The 19686-nt window shown below is 27.0% G+C and overlaps 1 protein-coding gene across 10 annotated transcripts in view; it reads left to right on the top strand.

The window, feature by feature from the left end:
- The window catches only part of scrib (scribble), a 257614-nt gene that overhangs the window by 177151 nt on the left and 60777 nt on the right, over nucleotides 1-19686 (top strand). For 4 of the 10 annotated variants that reach the window (XM_014425074.3, XM_014425075.3, XM_014425073.3 and 1 more), the window contains exons 12-24: nucleotides 2426-2527; nucleotides 3862-4005; nucleotides 4135-4233; nucleotides 6275-6433; nucleotides 7965-8046; nucleotides 11204-11409; nucleotides 12929-13069; nucleotides 13511-13636; nucleotides 14221-14355; nucleotides 14447-14527; nucleotides 14704-14846; nucleotides 15364-15616; nucleotides 17918-18238. In XM_014425074.3, coding sequence (XP_014280560.1) covers nucleotides 2426-2527; nucleotides 3862-4005; nucleotides 4135-4233; nucleotides 6275-6433; nucleotides 7965-8046; nucleotides 11204-11409; nucleotides 12929-13069; nucleotides 13511-13636; nucleotides 14221-14355; nucleotides 14447-14527; nucleotides 14704-14846; nucleotides 15364-15616; nucleotides 17918-18238 — 1992 coding nt within the window. Of the gene's footprint in view, nucleotides 1-2425; nucleotides 2528-3861; nucleotides 4006-4134; nucleotides 4234-6274; nucleotides 6434-7964; nucleotides 8047-8104; nucleotides 8220-11203; nucleotides 11410-12928; nucleotides 13070-13510; nucleotides 13637-14220; nucleotides 14356-14446; nucleotides 14528-14703; nucleotides 14847-15363; nucleotides 15617-17917; nucleotides 18239-19686 lie in introns of those variants that run through there. The other 6 variants (XM_024359105.2, XM_014425070.3, XM_067048431.1 and 3 more) reach the window with 5 other exon arrangements.

Here is a 19686-nt window from a genome sequence, read left to right as displayed (position 1 = left end):
TTTTTTTTTTACCATTAGAAAAGAGGTTCCTTTGTATTTGTTACCAAAACTAACAATGTTTCTTGTTTTTTGGTAATCCTTCATACAATCTTTTAATGGATTTAACTACAGCCAACTCTGAATAATTTGAATTTTAACTGATTCATGGGGGGCGGCCAGCATCTTTTGCATCAAAAATTGAAATTTTGAATATTTAATATTTAAATGGAATTTTTTTGTATTAAAACTAGCTAGTGCCATTGAACTGTAAGGATTGGCCTGATTGTTTACTATAACAATTCAATGGGACAAGGCAAAACAAAAACAAAGAATTCTTGTATTTTCTCTCATTATGTGTGTATTCTTCAAAGGGTTTAGATTTTTTATTAAAATGGAAGTTATTGAAGGTATGGTACTATTAATTAAAAAAATTGTATTGGTTGTATATTTAAGTAAATTAAAGCCTTAATCGATTTTAAAAGAGATGCGAAAATGGTTGTATGTCTTATGGTTATTATATTTTTATTCTATGTATAAATATATATAGCATAATGTTTGAATCCAGTGTAAAAACCTGGGAAAACAAATATATGATTATTTTTTGTGTTAAGGGTACTGTAATACCTCCAACTGTTTGTGAAACAGGTTGACTTTTTGTAAATCAATATGGATGATTTAAAATGCTTCCTCCCATTCACTAAGTATTAATTACTCTCACAAGTTATAGAGATGATCACAATCCATCGCAAAAAGCTTTCTTGTCTCAATACTGCCACTCCTTTCTGAGCTGTCAGGCAGTGTCTTCTGGCACTGAGTGGGAAGTTTAAGTGTTAATTATGCATATATAATCTTTTTTCATATACAAACTCTTCATTTAGTTTATCATTTCACCAATTATAACTTTATCCATTTAAATTTGGCTTTTTCTTTCAATTTGTACATCATAACTTCATTGTTGAGTGAAAAAATTAATTTTAAAAAAAATTGTACTGATTCGTGATTTGGTCCCCGGTGGATACTAATTTCTATATTATTTAACCTTTTTTTTTAAATAAAATAAAATATAAGTATATAGCTCAACCATAATTTTAGTTGAAATGATAGCTTTCCAAATCCAAAGAGTGCATCATTTACCTTATCAACTGGAAGAATCATTTTTAAACCAAAATAATTAATAAAAAACAAATTTCCCTGTTACTCATATTTTTATATCAAACACTGTTAAATTGAAGATACCCAAAAAGGTTAAAATATAACTTAAAGTATCTAATATATATCAAACAAACTCAGTGTATATTAAATATAAACTTGAACTAATTAATCAAAGTATATTACTCGACAATACTTTTTAATTGAGATGATAGCTTTTCAAATCCTTATCATATCAGGTTTTCATGTCAAACCTCATTAAATCAAAAGATGCCTAAACAGGTTAAAATGTACCCCTTGAAACATCTCATCAAAGTTCAATTTTCAATAATCTTAGGAAGTTTATTGTATTTAATGATAATCTTGTTTAAAAGTGTTGAGTTCAAAATCTTTTAAAACTCATTATATTTCAAAGTTTATAATCTGTTTTATTATAATTCTGTTAAAAATAATCTCTAATTCAAAAGCCTTACCTTAATCCAAATTGGATTTCTTGAAGTTTTTCATTAACTTGAAATTTGAGTTATTTATTTGTTGTCCCTTTTATAAACAATAAAATCTTATTACAACTAAGAGTATCCATTATAATTAATATCCATATATATATAAGTTTTATAAATGTAGGTTCTAAATCGCAGCTTTATGGATTATCTGGTTATGAAATCTTTTATGATTTGTTTGTTGCATTTTTTAAATTCTTAAAAGTTAAGAAATTTATAGTTAGTTAGATATCTTGCCAGAAAGAGGCTTTTCTGTAATAATTAAGTAATTAAGTCAAGAAATTCCTTTTCAAAATTATAATTATTATATCATAAAGAGTTTTAAACTATTTTCCTGTAATTACTTAAGTATTGTCTGTTTATTTATCTTCATTTTTGTCATTTACATTTCATAAAACTTTTACATTCATTAACACTTGGATCTTTTAAGTAAAATATTATTCTTTTTAGATCCCATCTAACAAATCACTTTTTTTTTTTTAATCAGAAAAATATGAATGTCTTCTAAGACATGTTATAAAAAATAATTTAGATAAAATTTACTTGAATATTTAATAACAATTTATTAAACTTTATTTTTTTCCTTCTAATTTATGAGCTGAGAATACTTGCGCCCCTTGCACCAGTTGATTTAATTAGATTGACTCACTCAGCATAAATTGTTTCAATGTATTGACCTCTGCCATTAGTTAAAGTCAAGTCAGGTGTTAAGTGGGGCAATGTGACATTCCTCATTCAATGACAGCCACTAATTGTGTAAATATATTTACTTCATTTTGTTTCTCCCCTCATTATAGACACCATTCGTACGTCAGAACACGCCACATCCTAAGGAACTCAAGGCCAAAGCACACAAGCTGTTCAACAAGTCTAAGCTCAGTGATAATCTCACCGAAGAGGTAACTTATTAGTATTGATAGATTTTTTTTTAAATTAGTTCATTATAACTCAAATTATAACCTCAAATGATGCATGAATTATGACACTGAATATATTTAAAATGGCCCCGTAGTTTATTGATTTGTTCTAGTGTATTAAATTTTTTTTTTTTTACTTTATTTAGTTTATTCACAACTGTAAAAGTATATATTAAATTTTAACTTTAAGATTAATATTGCTTGCCATCCTGTAATAAAAGTTCAATTGTATTAAATTTTTTTTTGATTTTTTTACATAAATTAATCTTGACTTAGTTTTGAATTATTACTTTAGTAAATTTCTTCTAAAAAATGTTTGAAAATTTAAAAAAATAATAAAAGAATGAACGTTTCAAAAAATAATTTATAGATAAAACAAGAGTAAAACTTAATGTATGTTAATTGGATTAGATTAATTTAAAAAGTTTATTACAAAACTGTGTTTTGCCAAATTTTGATGTTTTCGATACTAAATATTTACCATTATATATGTTAAATTTGTTTATTTATTCATATTCTCTTATAGGACCTTTAACCCTCTTCTTTACACAGATAGGTTTTTGCATCAGTAATGTTTCTGTATATTCTTTGATTTTATTAATTTGTAGCATTTTATATTAGTATATAAAATGTTGAAGATAATTTAATAATTTTTTAAGTAAATTTGTTGTGATTATTGTAACTTAATAAATGTAGAGATGTGAAATTTACCTAATTACATTAACTTGGGCAGAAATGTGTGAGGCACGTAATTCATCGCTTGTTTCAGTTAAATGATCTCTATGGATTTTAGTCAGCACTTGGTATTTTTTTTTAACTACTAAAGATATGTAGCAAATGTCAAAGAATTTATTTTGGGATTTATTTAGGAATACATTTTTAGTTATTAATGACATCTTAATTTGACAAAATGGTGACAGGTTTTAGAGAAACTCTGATTATTGGGAGGTTTGAAGATTTGGATTTGGAATCTTCTATGATTAACTTGTTTATGTGTTTAAGATCTTTATTTTATTAATTATTTTTTATTGTCAGACTAATAATGAGAAAACTATTTGTTTAAATTTCATCAGTAATAAAATAAGTAATGATTAAGATATTGGCTGGCGTCTACGAGATACCTCGTTTGCATTCTTGTCTAGAATGGCTGCTAAGTTCTCGTAGTGAGCAGTCAATGGGTTAAAAACTAAGAATTATTGTAGAAAATTTTATTGAATCGTGTTTTATAATTTTCTGCTGTTTATTGGTTCAGTTCGGGTAGAATTATATCTTTATGTTTTTTATGCCAAGTTAATATTATATTTTTATTTTTAAAGGAAGAGCCAAAGCTTAATGACTCGAAAGGAAGCTTTAGGAGTGAGCGGCTGAGCTCAGCTGAAATTGATGCTAGTAGCGAGAGGAATTCTCTCACATATTCAGAGAGTACTCTTCCTCGAGAAACAGAAATAGTCAAAGAATTGGTAAGTCGAATAGATCCATTTCTGTTATGGTATCGAATGCTAATGAAACCTTTTATTTTTGTTGTCTTGCGGTTTTGCCTCCTATTGCACTAATTCTTACCCCTGATGTCCTTTCTTGATACTTTTTAGAACAAGAACGGAGGAGTTAAAGTTGGTAACGATGTACGAGTAACGAGCGATTCCCCGAGTGAAACAGGACAAAGCGAACTTGAAGATGATGAGGAACAGGTAACATTATTGTATTTGTTTTATAATCATCTATAGAAACAAAAGACATGGTAAATAAAATATGTCTAATGTACTCCATGGTGTTAAGTAGTAATAATGAAAAGTTGGGTTATCGATATAGTTTTATAATCATCTCTTTAGAAGTAGTTTTTTTCTATTTCTCTTTAGAACTTTCTGTTTGGTTTTATTTTTATTTGATGACACTCCTAATCTTGTCATTTCCTTTAATAAGTTAGTTTATATTAGATTAATGTGAATAGTAATCGTAATTTTATTGTACTGATGTCCATACAATTCATTAAAATAATTTATTTATGCTACAATAAATAATTAGTTGTTGTATTTTTTAAACAAATGTCATTTTGAATTAAAGTTTGTGAAACTAAAGTAACAGTCAGATTACTATTCTGTTGTGTTGTGGGATATATGATAGCCAATAGTTGTCATTTTAACTACTATTAGTCCTGAAATCTAGGGACCATCTAATTAGGTTTTATTGGTTAGTTAATTAAAATCATAACAATTAAAATCAGCAATTATTCTGACTTAATAAATTGAATTTGTCAAATGAAATCATTCTAAAATCACACCTAAAATGATTTAGTCAGTATCACCTGAATTACTTGACAGCCTTAATGCATTAACATTATTGTTTTAAAAATTATTATCATATACTCATATCAGAATCATATTAACTACAAAACTTCAATAGGTTAGTACATTCAATTTAAAAAATAATAATATTTTTTCCTGGGTAATTCTATTTGTGAATAATAGTTGTTTCATATAGTAAAAATATTTTAACACCTGTATCGTCGCCTAACTTTAGCTGGGTGAATATATTCATCTGACATTTACATTATTTATCCCCTTAATTTCTTATTTAATAATTAAGTTATTATTTATAACTCAAATCTAAACAATTCTTAAAACTAGGACCTCAGAGGTGCGTTTAAACTTTCAACAATTGTGAGTATATTATTGGTAATTATAGTGGCGAATGTTTATAATCTTGGTTATATTCCCTTGTAGATCATTAATCCTTTCCCTGATAAGCCAATACAAAGTTTGTTTTGACATTAGGTTATGAATATCAGTTTTGCCTAGATAGGGCCTGCGCCACACCCTGTAAAAATCTCCAATACCTGTGTAAATATTCTTCAAAACTCCTTTTGTTTACATATCCACTCATATCTAATATTCCCTTGAACTTAAATTAATCATCTCTACTTTGTAATTTATTATTACATAATATATTCTAGGTTACAATTGAATTGTAAAATACATGTCTTTTGTTTTATTTTACTTATTTTCGCATAAAATAGTTTTGATATTATATTATATGTACCTTTGCACGTTTTTCCAACTATTTTATGATTTTTTAAATCATTGAATCTCAAACTAATCTGTTTTTGATTATATCATTTGGTGGACAAATTTTCTCAATGATGAATATAAACTTTTTATTTTATAGTATTTTTGTGATAATAGACATTCGAATAATGTTCATTATTTTAATTTTCTTTTTGCGTCCAATTAAGCTCACTGTATAACTTAGTTTCTTGTCGATTTTCTGTTTTGTTTTTTTTTCTCTCTTTTTAAATTTGTTAATTGTATTTCTAATTACTTTAATGGGTTTTTTTCATGACAATAATGTATATATATATGGAACCTTTCTTATACATATATTATTATTATATATATATTTAATATATTTTATCCATAGGTATTTTTTTTTTTTTTTAAACAAGGAAATGTTATGTTAAAAAGAAACATGTTTTATATATTAATCATTAATAGTTCAATGTTATCTTTCTGATCTAAATTAGTAATCTGATTAATTAATTATTCATTTAGTTTTTATCATATTTCAGAGCATATTTAACAATAGCGTGTGTGTTGATAATAATATTCCTAGTATTAGTTGATACTAGTAGTATTTAGTATTATCTTTTGATTATTGGTTGAATGAATTGATAATACTGTTGAGTTTTACTGTGATTTGGGGAATTGGTAATATTTGATTACTGGGTACCGTCAGGAGAGGCACGTAGGTTTTGAGGTTGATCCAAACACAAACGGAGGCCCGCGCCAAACTCGCCTTCACAGGAGAGACACACCTCACCACCTGAAGAACAAGAGGATCAACCAGGCGTCGCCAGCCCTCGACAAGGACAAAGTTGCAGCGATTATTGCAAGTGTCAGTAGTCAAATCCTTTCGCCTGTCTGTTGCTTGGCTCGCCTTCACTGTTTTTCCCTTTATTTTGTTGTAAATTAACATCCATTTTTTCCCCCCAAATTAATAATAATAAATAATCTCTTTGCCTAATTGATTTTTATTAATTTTTGTTGGAATTTCTAATAAATATTTAAATATTTCCGAAAAATATCTATTGAATGAAATAAAATTCAACATTTTTCATCCTAAAATTGTGAATGTTAAATTATCAATGATTTATTTAATTTTATGCCAGAAATATTTTATTACTTTCACATTTGGGTTATATAAAAAGATTCTAAGCAGAATTACATATATTTTGATGTTGCCATGATTTATGATCTGGATTTTTAGTTGATGTTTCTGGTTTCATTTAACATTTTTTTATTTTGTTATTTCGTTTGACATACTATCCTAGCAATCACATCCAATTTTTTTTTCAATATAGTAAAATTTTGTATTTTTATTCCTAATTTGCTTATTTGTTGCATTCATATAATAATTGTTCTATGTGCCTTGTCATTACTAAAGCTCTTTTTTAGTTTAAATGTTTGTTTATTTTGTCTTTTAGCTTCCTAAAATAAGTGTTGCTAAGTATTTAAGTTAATTTCAATGTGGAACTAAACCAATAGTGATCAAGTTCATTGAATAATATTTAATAATTAAGAATATATTCAACTTTCAAGCATTAAAGTTATTTTTTTATTTCCATTTTAATTAGTTTCTTCAAGTCTGTAGTACTTTTGTTAATTTGAATTTGGAAATTGGTACTCAATTTAGATGCCTTATTTATTTACAAATTCTTAGTGCATGTAGCATCTTAGTCTTTCTGTATTATTTTCTTGTTTTCTTTTCTTGAAATGTAATAAAATTATTATCTGACATGAATTATTAACATTCTTAATATGGAATATGAAAGCATGATCTATTTATTTTGCTAGTCTTGCTCTTAGGTTTTCTAAAATTATTATGTTAAGTAATTCTAGAAAAGTAGAAATTTTTTCCTCCAGGAGAAAATTATTTAGTTTTTACTATTTTCGAATTTTTTTTTTTCCCCTCACTGTAGAATACTCCTTTGATTTAATGAAGATTTTTTATTTTGAATGATTGATTATCTTAATCATAATTTATAACTACCTTGTAAAAGCTTTCAGGATGTTTTTCATTTAATTTTGATAATTAAGTAGGTTTAAATTAATCCTTTTCTCCAATTAATTAAATGATATATGATGTTTGTGTTTGTTTGGGCATATATGTGAGTATGTGTTTATATTTATGATTTGCTCATTATTATTGTTATTTTTTTTTAGTTATTTTTTTTCTGAAAGGATGTTAATGAAAGCATGATTACTATTTTCGGTTTCGTTGTTTGCTATTGTGTTGTGTTTAGTAGTTCTGAACTAACATCATGAGCCATTTCTAATTACAATGTGTTATTTTTATGCTTAGGCAAATTGTGTTCTGACCGTACTTTTGACCGTTAATTTTAAATTGATTGTAATGTTGCTTACAGGCTATCAACAAGAAGAAAGAGGATGAAGTGAGTGAAAAACTGCCTGCCGCACCTGCTCCACCTCCTATGATTCCAAACAACGGTAAGTGTTGCAATTTGATAAGATAACAGAGCTTTATCTCTCCACATTCCATATCAGACAGATTAGTCACATTATGAGTCTAAAACTGAAAGGAGTTTCTTCACCTGTTAGAGTTATGTCAAACAAGAAAAAGAAACGTTACCCCCGAAGAAGGGTAAACATCTTTGTAGCAAGTATGTTGATGTTATACATTTTCTTTTTTTTTTTTCTTATAAATCTGTATAAACATTAACTCAGTTTGTACCATTTTGATATTTATACTGTATAATATTCCTTTCCTTACCTTGTTGACAGTTTTATCATCAATGCCATGAATTTTAATCTTAGGATTAACTCTAGATTAATGGTTTTAATTGCATTAAATGCAAGGTTTTCTTTTCTTTTTTAAAGTGAATTGGTTGAAAAATTCTGATATTCAAAAGTACATTATTTTGTATATAAACAAAAGCTTGAATTGTTTATTGCGTTTTTTTTAAAAGAATAATTAGCAATATTTTGTTGTTATAATTTTGGCACTAACTTCATTTGTTTATTCAAGGTTGTCAGTTATAATTTGCATTAGCTCCTTACTGTATTCCACTAATATACATAATGTTGCTTGCTTCATGTTTTAAATAATAATTAACTACTGCTAAATATTTATTATAATTTATAAATTCGTTTTTTTATATTTTTTTTAATTAGTTATTAAATTGTCACAATAACAATTTAAGTTACAATATTTTATTTAAATATGAAAGGAATATGGTCCGGGTGCGGTCAAAAAAACTCAAATAGTAGAAATATACTATTTTAAATGTTAATTTGAAATACTTATGAAATTTCTGGCATACTTCTCTACTTTGTTTTGTATATGTAGACTGGAAGATAAGATAGTATGCCGTTAATTGTTTAATAACGTCATTTCTCTTTGTTGTACTACTTTCGACTCTTGTTTAAATTGGTTTAGATAGTATGAAGGTTTGTACCAGTATTGTTTGCTCTGGTTTTAAATCAACTCATAATTAAGATTACAGATAGCAGAAACAAAGTAGGACTAGGATGAAAACCAGGAATTTAAAAAAAAAAAATATTATTATTTTTATTTTTGTATCTTCATTTGACTTTGATTTTTGTGGTATTTATTCTTTTTATGTTCATTCCAGCTGATGTTAAATGGTATTGGCCTTAGGTTTAGAAAAAATTTCTGAGAGATTTTTAATTTCTTACATGACTACCATGGTGCATAATTGATTGAGTTGAGATCAGAAATACATGTTTAACCATCAACTTTTTCTTGGAAGCTTTTTCCAGGGTTTCTATACAGACTTTAAAAGAGATGTGTATTTTGTTATTCAGTGCATCACAAATCTAAAAATAATTTGTTAAAATTCTTATTTATTTTTTAAAAATTTAATTAGCTATAGAATTACTGCATCTCTATTCATAAATGATAATTCTAGTATTTGTTAAATTTTATAATAAAAACAAAAAAAGACATAGATATAATTTAATTACTAAAATTACTTAACTTAATAGTTATTTTTAGTTTCAACTTGATTTGATCACATTTTTATCATATAAATCACTTCAGCAAAAAAGAATAAAATGTTAAAGGAAGTTATGAGAAAACTTCCTGATGACTAATTGTATAAATGAACATTCATTTATTTTGAGTGATAAGTAGTAAGCAAGATGAGAATTATTAGTTGGTTTCACAATCTTTATTTCATTTCCATTTACTTCACTATATCAATTATTTATACTAATGTTATATCATGATAATAAATTAACTTCTCCCACCCAGCTAAAAATAAACAAACATGTTTTTTTTTTAATTTTTGTTGGTTTAAATCGTCTTGTTTGAAAGTTTTTTTGTTTAAAATACTTATTCCTCCAATTACTGTTGATTGATCAAATATTGGAGACCTGTAAATATTATTTATTTTATCATTAATAATAATAAATATAATATTAATTAAAGCTCGCTTGTATTGATTTTTAATTAAATATTTTAAATTCGGATAGGAATTGATTCAGCTTATATTTATTATTCCACTATCCTTATATCTTTCATCTTTCTAGATCATATAGCTGTTTCTTAACAATTAAATGATTTTTGATCTATTTGTATTTACCTACTATTTATATTTTTTTAAATATTAACTTTGTAAATGTTGTGCTATATTGTATGATAATTCTCTTTCTATGTATTTTATTATTTGCAATATTTGGTTGACCATAATATCATAAAAATATTTCATTGTAAATGCTTTTCCTTAACAAGTTGCATTAATGTAATTTACTTTATATTAATGAGTTGCAAGACTATATTCAGTAAAATGTTGTTATAACACTCTTAGGGTATATAAGTATAATTTAACTGGTGTATCATCAGAAAACTTCTAAAATGAATTTTTAAAACTTATTTAATGTTAAAATTAATAAAAAATTTTTAATCTGCATTGTTTAATGGTCATAGTCTAAATTTTTTTTTAAAAAAAATTTCTATTTGATTAAATGGTTTTAATACTTCATCCTTTGCATGAAAAACGATCAAAATAACATGAAAAAATGTGCTGATTATCTAAATCTCTTTAAAAGCATCTGTTGACTGATTGTTTTATTTATTTCATTTTCCTACTTTTTTGTGTAGGTTGTCATTAAATAAGGCTATTTATTTTTAATTGAAATGAGGTTTATTAAACTGTTCAATTAAATCTTTATTTTTTTAAAAAATCTCTTTCTTTTTTTTATTGAAAAAAATTCTCACGTACTGGTTCCTTGAATATGAAAGTGAAAGCAAAACAAAAAGAGAAAAAAGGATCTGTACTTACTAACAAGCATTCAGATGGAAGCATATCCAAACAATGCCGAAACATTCTTAGAATATGTACATGGAATCAATTAGACTATCGTTTCCTACCATAATGTATTTAAAAGCATTACGACTGGGAAATGATATTGTTATAATAAATAAAATTTCCTAGGAAAATCGCCCACTGGGGTTAGTGTTCTTACCATGATTAACGTGTGTTACGACAAAGTTTTACTGTATTTAGTTTTCAAATATTTATTAATTATACTTAGGGTATAGTAGGCTTGTAAAAGACAAGTATTGATCTGTTGATGTTGGGTTGGTCTTGGGGCTATATCATATATGCCTCTGGACATTTAGACATGGATGATGATTTATGCGAAGAGATGGACGGTCGATTGGACATTCGAGAGGAGCGGCTTGAGGTGAGGCTGGAGAAGACTCAGGCAGGGCTTGGTCTTTCAATTGCTGGCGGCCTAGGTTCGACTCCATTCAAAGGAGACGATGAAGGCATCTTTGTCTCCAAGGTGACAGAAGGAGGACCAGCTGATAAAGTTGATTTAAGGGTAATTAATTTTAACATTAATCATTTTCAGTAATATTTATTGAAGTTTGTAAGTCAAAGTATTGCTTCAGGTACTCAGTTTTTTACATTACAGTAGAACCTCACTTATTCATCCTACTTAGGACCGAACAGGTTTATACGATGTGTAGAAAAAAAATTTCAACATTAATTTTACTCGCGTATTAAGTAAAAATTAAATTGCTATACTAAATACAAATAAATTATTTGGCCAATTGAAAATAATTATTAACAAATTCTTTCCATTCATGAATTAATTTAAGTGAACAAATTATCTCTTAAAATGTTTAACAAGTGAAATATGGTCCGGGTGCGGTCAAATTAAACTCAAATAGTAGTATTATGTACTATTTTTATTTGAACCAACGTTTCACCCCACGTTGTTGGGTTTTGTCAGAGCTGTTTTTACGGAAGTCAATTTATTAAATTTTTATAATTGTGTGATAAAGTCAATTGCTTTGTTTTGTTATTCTGTTAATTAGTATTTTTTAACATCTTATTTATTTATTGTATTTTTTCCACTCATTAGTTCAGAGAGGCAGCCTAGCAGGGCTATTCTGTATTTATCATGAAATTTATCTATTCATTTTTATAAGTATTTTTGTTGAGAGGAAAAAGGCTTAAAAATATTACCTTATCGTATTTGCCTGAATATAAGGCAAAATATTTTTCCTGAACATTTGACAAAAATAGACACTCATCTTATTTTAGGAATTTTACCAGGAATAGTGCAGACCACACTTCAAAGGGTGCCAAATGTCAGCATTTTATTCTATAAAGGTACTTGTGTCACCTTATTAGTGTCAGGTCTATCAAGATGAGTTAAGGTCAAGGTTAATAATAATAAATCACAGACATTGAGTACCCTTTGATATGTACTATCCAGTGCGACACATTATGGGATCCCATCTTTTAAAGGCATTGTAATGATTGATATTTTTTTACAGCAGTCAAAACTGATGCAGAGAAAACATTTTTGTCACTCACCAATAGTTTTAATATTGTGACTTTAACCCTTATTAAATAAGAGTCGTTGTTTGTTGAACATTTGTTGATGAAAATATTGTAAGAAGTTATGTATTAAATGAATAAGTTAATTCAATTAACCCAAATTGATTAAATTGATTTGTTTAATAAAAACAAATTTTTCTATATATATTATATAAACTACTGATTACTATTAAAAATTGTTTCTTTCTATAAATATTATATACAAAATTGTAGCCGCCTGATATTCTTAAAAATATGGTCGGTGAAATGCTTTTTATTGAATGTAATAAAAGAAGATTAAAAATAAAATTTTAATTAGTATAGAACTGTAGTTAAAATAAAACACCTTGTTGCATTTTTCAATTTAAAAATCACTCGATTTAAAAATATCAATCAGTTTTTACTAGCTCATAATTTAAATTCATAAACTATAAATAACTATTCAGTCTTTGAAGATGTACTTAATACCAATTTAACATGATGAAGATTTACTAATTAGTAAATTTCTGTAGGTTGGCGATAAAATAATTTCTGTCAATGGCCATTCGATGACCGGTATTGGCCACCATGAAGCTGTCAACGTCCTGAGAACTATAGGCCCCGTTTTACACATTGTCATTGACAGAGAAACTGCAAAACTTAGGCCAATAAAGGTAAGTCCGATTGATTTATTTTAATTAATTTAGTATTGAATTATAATATTTATGCATATAAGAATTTAATAATTTGTTTCTCATCTTGAGCTTCCATTATTACATTAATCTTCCTTTCTTGCCTACAGGTCTAATAAATTGCTACTAAAACAGAATAATGTTTAATTGATATATTTGAATGTTTTAGGAATACTAAGTTCCCCTTCTCAGCACCTAATTAGTCTCTAAATTGATCAAACTTCAGTAGTGTATTTTAGTATAATCCTTACTCACCCAACGACATTAGGACTAATTAGATGGCTAAAAGAGGGGTGTAGTATCCCTCAAATGTTCAAATACATGACACTATTATATTTTTATTACTTGACTTGTTGACAAAAAGAAATTAATATTTTAAACTCATAAAATTACATAAATGTCAATTAAAACTTTGTTTTATAGAGTCCATCTCCCCTTCACGATAGGACAGCAACAGATTCTCCCTCGTCGACACTCAGTCGCCCTTCCAGTTCCATATCCAATAGGGACTCCAGCATAGGTCTCAATGGTCCTACTATAGACTCAAAGGTAATGTATTACCTAAATTCTTCACTAATTTACCCTGTTTCAAATATTCTGTGTTATTAAGATGATTAATTTACAATAATTGTGGATAAGTTAAGAACTTTTAAAGAAGTTTTGATGTTTTGTTTTAACTAAGCTAACTCTCTCTTATTGAATGCTTTACTACCTGTTTTTCTTCTAGTTCAAAGAGAGAAAATTCATTAATATATTTTTTAATTTATAAAACTAAAAAAATTATTTCCAATATCATTAATAAATCATTTATCAAATTTAATTTATCTGTTGTGTTTTCTAAAAATATTTATATTAACTTTAATATTTTACATAAATATTGAAGCATTAAAAAAAAAAAAAGAAGAAATTTAATTGTGAAATAGAAAATTTTCTTCTTTTTTTTATGTACTAATAATTTTCTAAGAATTTTTTTCATTTGCTTATTTTTAAAAATAGGGTACCTAATTATTTTTTAGGAAAGAGAATATACAACCACAAAGTTGTTAACTTGATAATGATATAACATTTTCTTTAGTTTTATCAGCTTAGTATATTTAATCCAAATGATTATTAATTAACATTATTATTCACAGTTATCTCAGTTGAAGAGATCCGACTATGATGTTCAAATTCAAACTATCCATACAACACTCATCCGGGACCAGAACGGACTTGGATTCAGCATTGCTGGAGGGAAAGGCTCACCTCAGTATAAAGAAAATTCTGATGTAAAAACATCTAAAATATTAATAGATCAATGTTTTAAATCATATTTATATATATTTTTTAAAATTTTCATTGATGTTATTTCAATCCTAGGCTATCTATATTTCTCGTATAACTGAAGGTGGTGTGGCAGAGAAAGATGGAAAACTTCAGGTTGGAGATAGAATCATTTCTGTAAGTTTTTCTTTTTGTATCCATTCACTGATAACTTAATTCTTGCCCATGATTTTCATTTACTTATGTTAATTGATTGAAATAAAATAGTTTAATTGTGAAATTTTAAAGAGAACTTTAAGTATATAACCTTTTTATGAAATTTATGGTAACTTTTAATTTATTTTCTTGTTAAGATAAATGGAATCGATGTGGATGGAGCACGTCATGATCAAGCGGTTACAATGTTGACTTGTTTGGAACGGTTTGTCCGTCTTGTTGCAGAAAGGGAGGTTTTTGTTCCAAAGGGAACTTTATCCCCAGCAACCAGCTCACCTAAGTAAGTATAATTTAATTAAAATTAAAAGTTTTCACATTATCTTATTACAAATATAAGTAATTGATAACTCTTTCTAAATAATTCATTTTACATTGATGCTACTTATATATATTTACTTTAAATTATGTTTATATAAATGAGTTTCCATTCTATTCAAGCTACTTAAATTTCCCTTCCACAATCTAAAATTTCTTTAATCATAAATACAAATGGTTTGACCCACATACCAGCATTGTTAAGTGTTAAAAAAAAAACCCTAGGCTTTTTATATAAAGTATAGCTCATATCCATTCTTTGATCTTAAAAAAGGAAACAGTGGAAGTACTTTAAAAAAGTGGGTAAAAATTTCACTTTTCCATATCTTTGTTAATAATAGTCTAAATTTAATGATTTTTTTTTTTTTTTTCTGAATTTAAACACCATTCAAACACATAGTGGTTTAACTGTAACGTTTTCTTATTAAATAACATTTTACATTTTTTTATTGACTTATTAATGGTGATGTGCTTGTTGAAAGGCTGCTAGTTGGTGGACCAAAACCTTACACAAGCATCTACAATACTAACAGGTATAGTGGAACACCATTGGTGACAGCTGGATCGCCACAGGCTTCTGCAAACAGAACTGCATCACCCCAAGCTGTTGTTAACCGAACAGCATCGCCGCAGACTCCAGTCAACAGGACAGCATCGCCACCTGTCCCGAGGCCTGCACCGAGAAGAACAAACAGCCAGACTTCAGACACAGCCCCAGTGCCTAATACTGCTGAGGTAATTAGTCCTCAACTATTTTTAGTTTACACTGTTTCAGAACTATGAGCTATGTTAGAAAGTCTTTAATTCTGTAGATCAATTTGAAAATAAAAATTCACTTGTGGCTTTTTAGACTAACTAACTTGACCCCCACTTTTTTAGTATCAATTTTTTTTTTCAATAACAATATCAGTATTATAAATGTTATATTAACATATTTTTCCTGTAAAGCATTAGTAGAGTGTTTTATGTGTTTTCCTTCTTGTTTGTTACTTATTTTAGAACTTTAAATGTCCTGTTTATTTCAAATATGTCAAAAGATTTTATTTTTAGATTACAATTAAAGTTAACTGAGGCTTTAAAACTTCTTTAAAGTTTCTTGTTTTAATTATTCTAAGCTATCTGAATTATCTTTTCTAAATATTTTTGTTTGTAACAAACTACTGAAAAAAAAATAATAATAATAAACCTTGTTTTAATAATAAAAAAGTTAAAAATTGATATTAGATTTTAAATATAGTTTTTTTTTTTTCGGTGACATCAATAGGCTTTATTATATTTAAAAAATTTCTTTCCTAAATCATTTATCTCCACGAAAGCCAAATTCCCAGAATCCTTTTTTTTAAATTTAGTTAAAGCAATTATGTCCTACTATGAATATATCAAAAACTCGCTCACACTTTTAATATTTTATTGCCACCATCACATTAATAAATTAAATTATCTTAATTATGTTTCATTGAGAATTTTCTTAATATTTTCATTTGTTATTAAGATCACTTATAATGTACTTTTGAAAGTTAATATTACATAAATTTGAAACATTGAGAAACCACCCTCCTAAATATTTTGGTATTTACATGCTTGGATTTGGTCATTATTTTTATTTTGGTTAAAGTCAAATTAATGCGTGTCATACTTATTGTTATAATATAGGTCTTTAACAGTTTTTTATGTTATAAATAATATTTTTTTGACTTCTAGTAATATATCATAATTTATAATACTAAAGATTATTGTCCTAAATATTAATTTTAATGCAGTAGTTCTATTTTCTTAACTAAGAAAAAATATAGGGAGAATTGACAGGATATTTTTCTTGGGTATAATTTGATTAAAAATTTCGAGTTTGGTAAATGACAGAATATTGGTACACCTTTTTTGTTGTTTTTCATTTAAAATATTGTTTCTTTTTTCTTAATTTTCTTTTTTTTTTGTTAATTGTTAATCATAGAGCCTACCAAAATCAATTTTCTTTTTTCGTTAATTGTTAATCAAAGAGCCTACCAAAATCAAGGAAATATGTTAAAACAAAAAATGCTATTATCTATTGCATTATTCCACTATTATCCTTGTTAAGAGGTGTTTATATATAATTAAGGATTTAGTGTTGAATGGGGAAAACATAAACAACACCTTTTGAAAAGAAATTGTCTTTTTGCAATTTAGTTAGTGTGCCAAATAGTCAGTTCTTTGTTTTAGATTTTTTTTTTGTTTTTTAAGATGCCCTTTTAATCGGATAAAATTATTAATTTAGGTTGTCTAAATTAAACTTTATCAACCAATTATTTATCTTAAAAATAATTCTATTACTATAAACATGTTTTTCATATGTCCTAAAATGTTAATAATAATCATTCATTTTGTCATATTTAATAAAATAAGGATTTAGTATTTAAATAGCAGTCCCAAGTTTGTCTGAAATTTATTTTTTGCTTATGATCATGTTTTTAATTAAAAATTTATATCAAATCAAAACCTGGCAATTACTCCTTCTCCTGTTTTCTATTATTATTTTTTCTCATTTGACCTATATTATAGCTGATAACTAGAAATACATCTTGTTTGAGATTCTTCCAATTTCATTTTTTTCTTTAATTAAATTTATTTTGTTTGTTTAATTTCATGCATACCATACTACCAATATGATTAGTTATGGTTCAATGTTTTGAAAGTAATAAAAGTTAAAACTATTTGTATAGTATTTGATTAATATTAAATACAAAAAATTATATGTGGCCTAATTTTTGTTATTCAAAAATTTTCTGTTCCCTTTAAGTCCCTTCTTTTAGTGTTTATTACTTAATCGTAAAAGTACCTTTTTGTTTATAACTAGCTCATTATTTATTATTTAGTTTATGTTTAGTTTAAATATTTTTCAAGTTTATTGACTTGTTTACTTACTACTTTAGTTATTAATTTAATTGGCATGATATATTATATGTGGCTTTAAGTTAAGCTTGTTGTGAGTGCGAAAGCATGTTGTCTGATGAGAGTATGTGACTGCATGTATTGTATTCGGTTCGGCGGGCGGTGCAGGAACGGAGCAGTGCTGGCAGTGGGCTGCCTCCTCGCAACCGCCCGATGACCAATGAGGACTTCCAAGCCCTCATCCCGGCCAAGTTTCTCAATCGAGGAGGAGGATCGGGAAGCGAAGATGGTTCGGAGGGTTCCAGCAATGCTACAACAGTCAAGCTTACTATCAAAAATCCTGACCCTGCTATTGCAAACGGAATCCAGTTCCCTGAAGACCCCAAGGGTCTTGGAAAAGTCACCGAGACTATCACTAAAAGTACATTCACCGAGACAGTTGTCACTAGAGTCACCGACAACAAACTTGCGGAATCTTACATTATTGAGGTGAGTATTGTACTTATATTGTCGCATCTTGTTCTTTCTTTTAGCATCTTGTCTTTAGCATTGATCTATATATGGATTTATTTTAACTTAATTAACAAACAGTTATTATTTTTTTCTCACTTTACTCAACTGTTTTCACATCATCAATGAGTCTTGTTATTCATCTTCAGTTCTTAAAACCTCATCGAATAACTATAAATGAATGCATCTTACTAATTAGTTGATCGAAAGTTAACTTAATGGAATCAAAACTTACTCTTATTTCTAGAGTTGTTCCATTAAATTCATTACTGTATTTATAATTTAAATTCATTATTTACATGTATCAATGAGCTTAGCCAAATGAAGGTGATATGGTATTATAATCAGAAACAGCATTAAAATATACTTCATTCATTTTTATGTTGATTTTTCAGAAATAAAAACAATAAAAAGATGGGATCAAGTGATAACATAACAAAAAAAATAGAAATAAATATTAACAATTTATTGATTACCATTGTTCTGACCCACAGTGTTGCTCTTCATCAGTGTTGTTGTTTTGGGTGGAGGTATACAACAAAATGTTTTTGTTCATTGTACATTTCCATCCTATATAACAGCCCTGATGAACAACTACATTGTCGGTTGAAATGTTGACAATCAATAAATTGTTGAAAACTATTTTAGTTCTACTTGACCACCAGCTCTGATCATCTCCTTCTAATTCACATCCTGTGAATTATTAATATATATTAAAAAAAAAATATGTAAATTCCTATTTTGATTCCTCTTAGGCACCTTCTCCACCAATCACAACCGTCCTGATGAAGACCTGCAATGTGGATCGAAACATTGATCATTTATAAATAGTTGAAACTATATCTTAATTCTTTTTCTTGACCACAACCTGGACCATCTCCTAATTCACATATAGTCGATCATCTACTTATAATATTTCTTCATTTTTTTTTTTTAAACCGATTATAATGTGGTTATAACAAATTCAACGCCCGGTTTTATTGATTTATAGATTTTTTATGAAGTATACTCTATCATAATTTGGACACATTAATTTTTCTTTGTTTATTATTATTTATTTAGCTTAATTCTTTTTTTATTTGAAATAATAATACAATTTTTTTTAAGTTATAAATCATCGATAAAACATTGTCAATATACTTTCTTGAGCAAATTTGAAATATTCAATAAAATTGTATTAATATTCTGTTCTTTGTGAAGAAAAACAGTACAAAAAATTTGAAAGTTATGTTAAACAAATCCTTACAAACCATTACTCCTGCTTACTCAAAATTTTAATGTGCACCGCTAAAAAAAATCACTAATTTTAGAAAAATAACCATCTATGTGTTGTGCTTTTGTTTTGTGTCTGACATTCTGTGATTCTTTTTTCTATGAATAACTTTATTATTATTCCATTGCCTTATTTATATTCATTAACCTCATCA

Source organism: Halyomorpha halys, unplaced genomic scaffold, assembly GCF_000696795.3.
Source record: "Halyomorpha halys isolate HHAL.00 unplaced genomic scaffold, Hhal_1.1 Scaffold494.1, whole genome shotgun sequence".
NCBI lineage: Eukaryota > Metazoa > Arthropoda > Insecta > Hemiptera > Pentatomidae > Halyomorpha > Halyomorpha halys.
The sequence above is the reverse complement of the archived record's forward strand: the minus strand, read 5'-3'. Positions and strand labels throughout refer to the sequence as shown.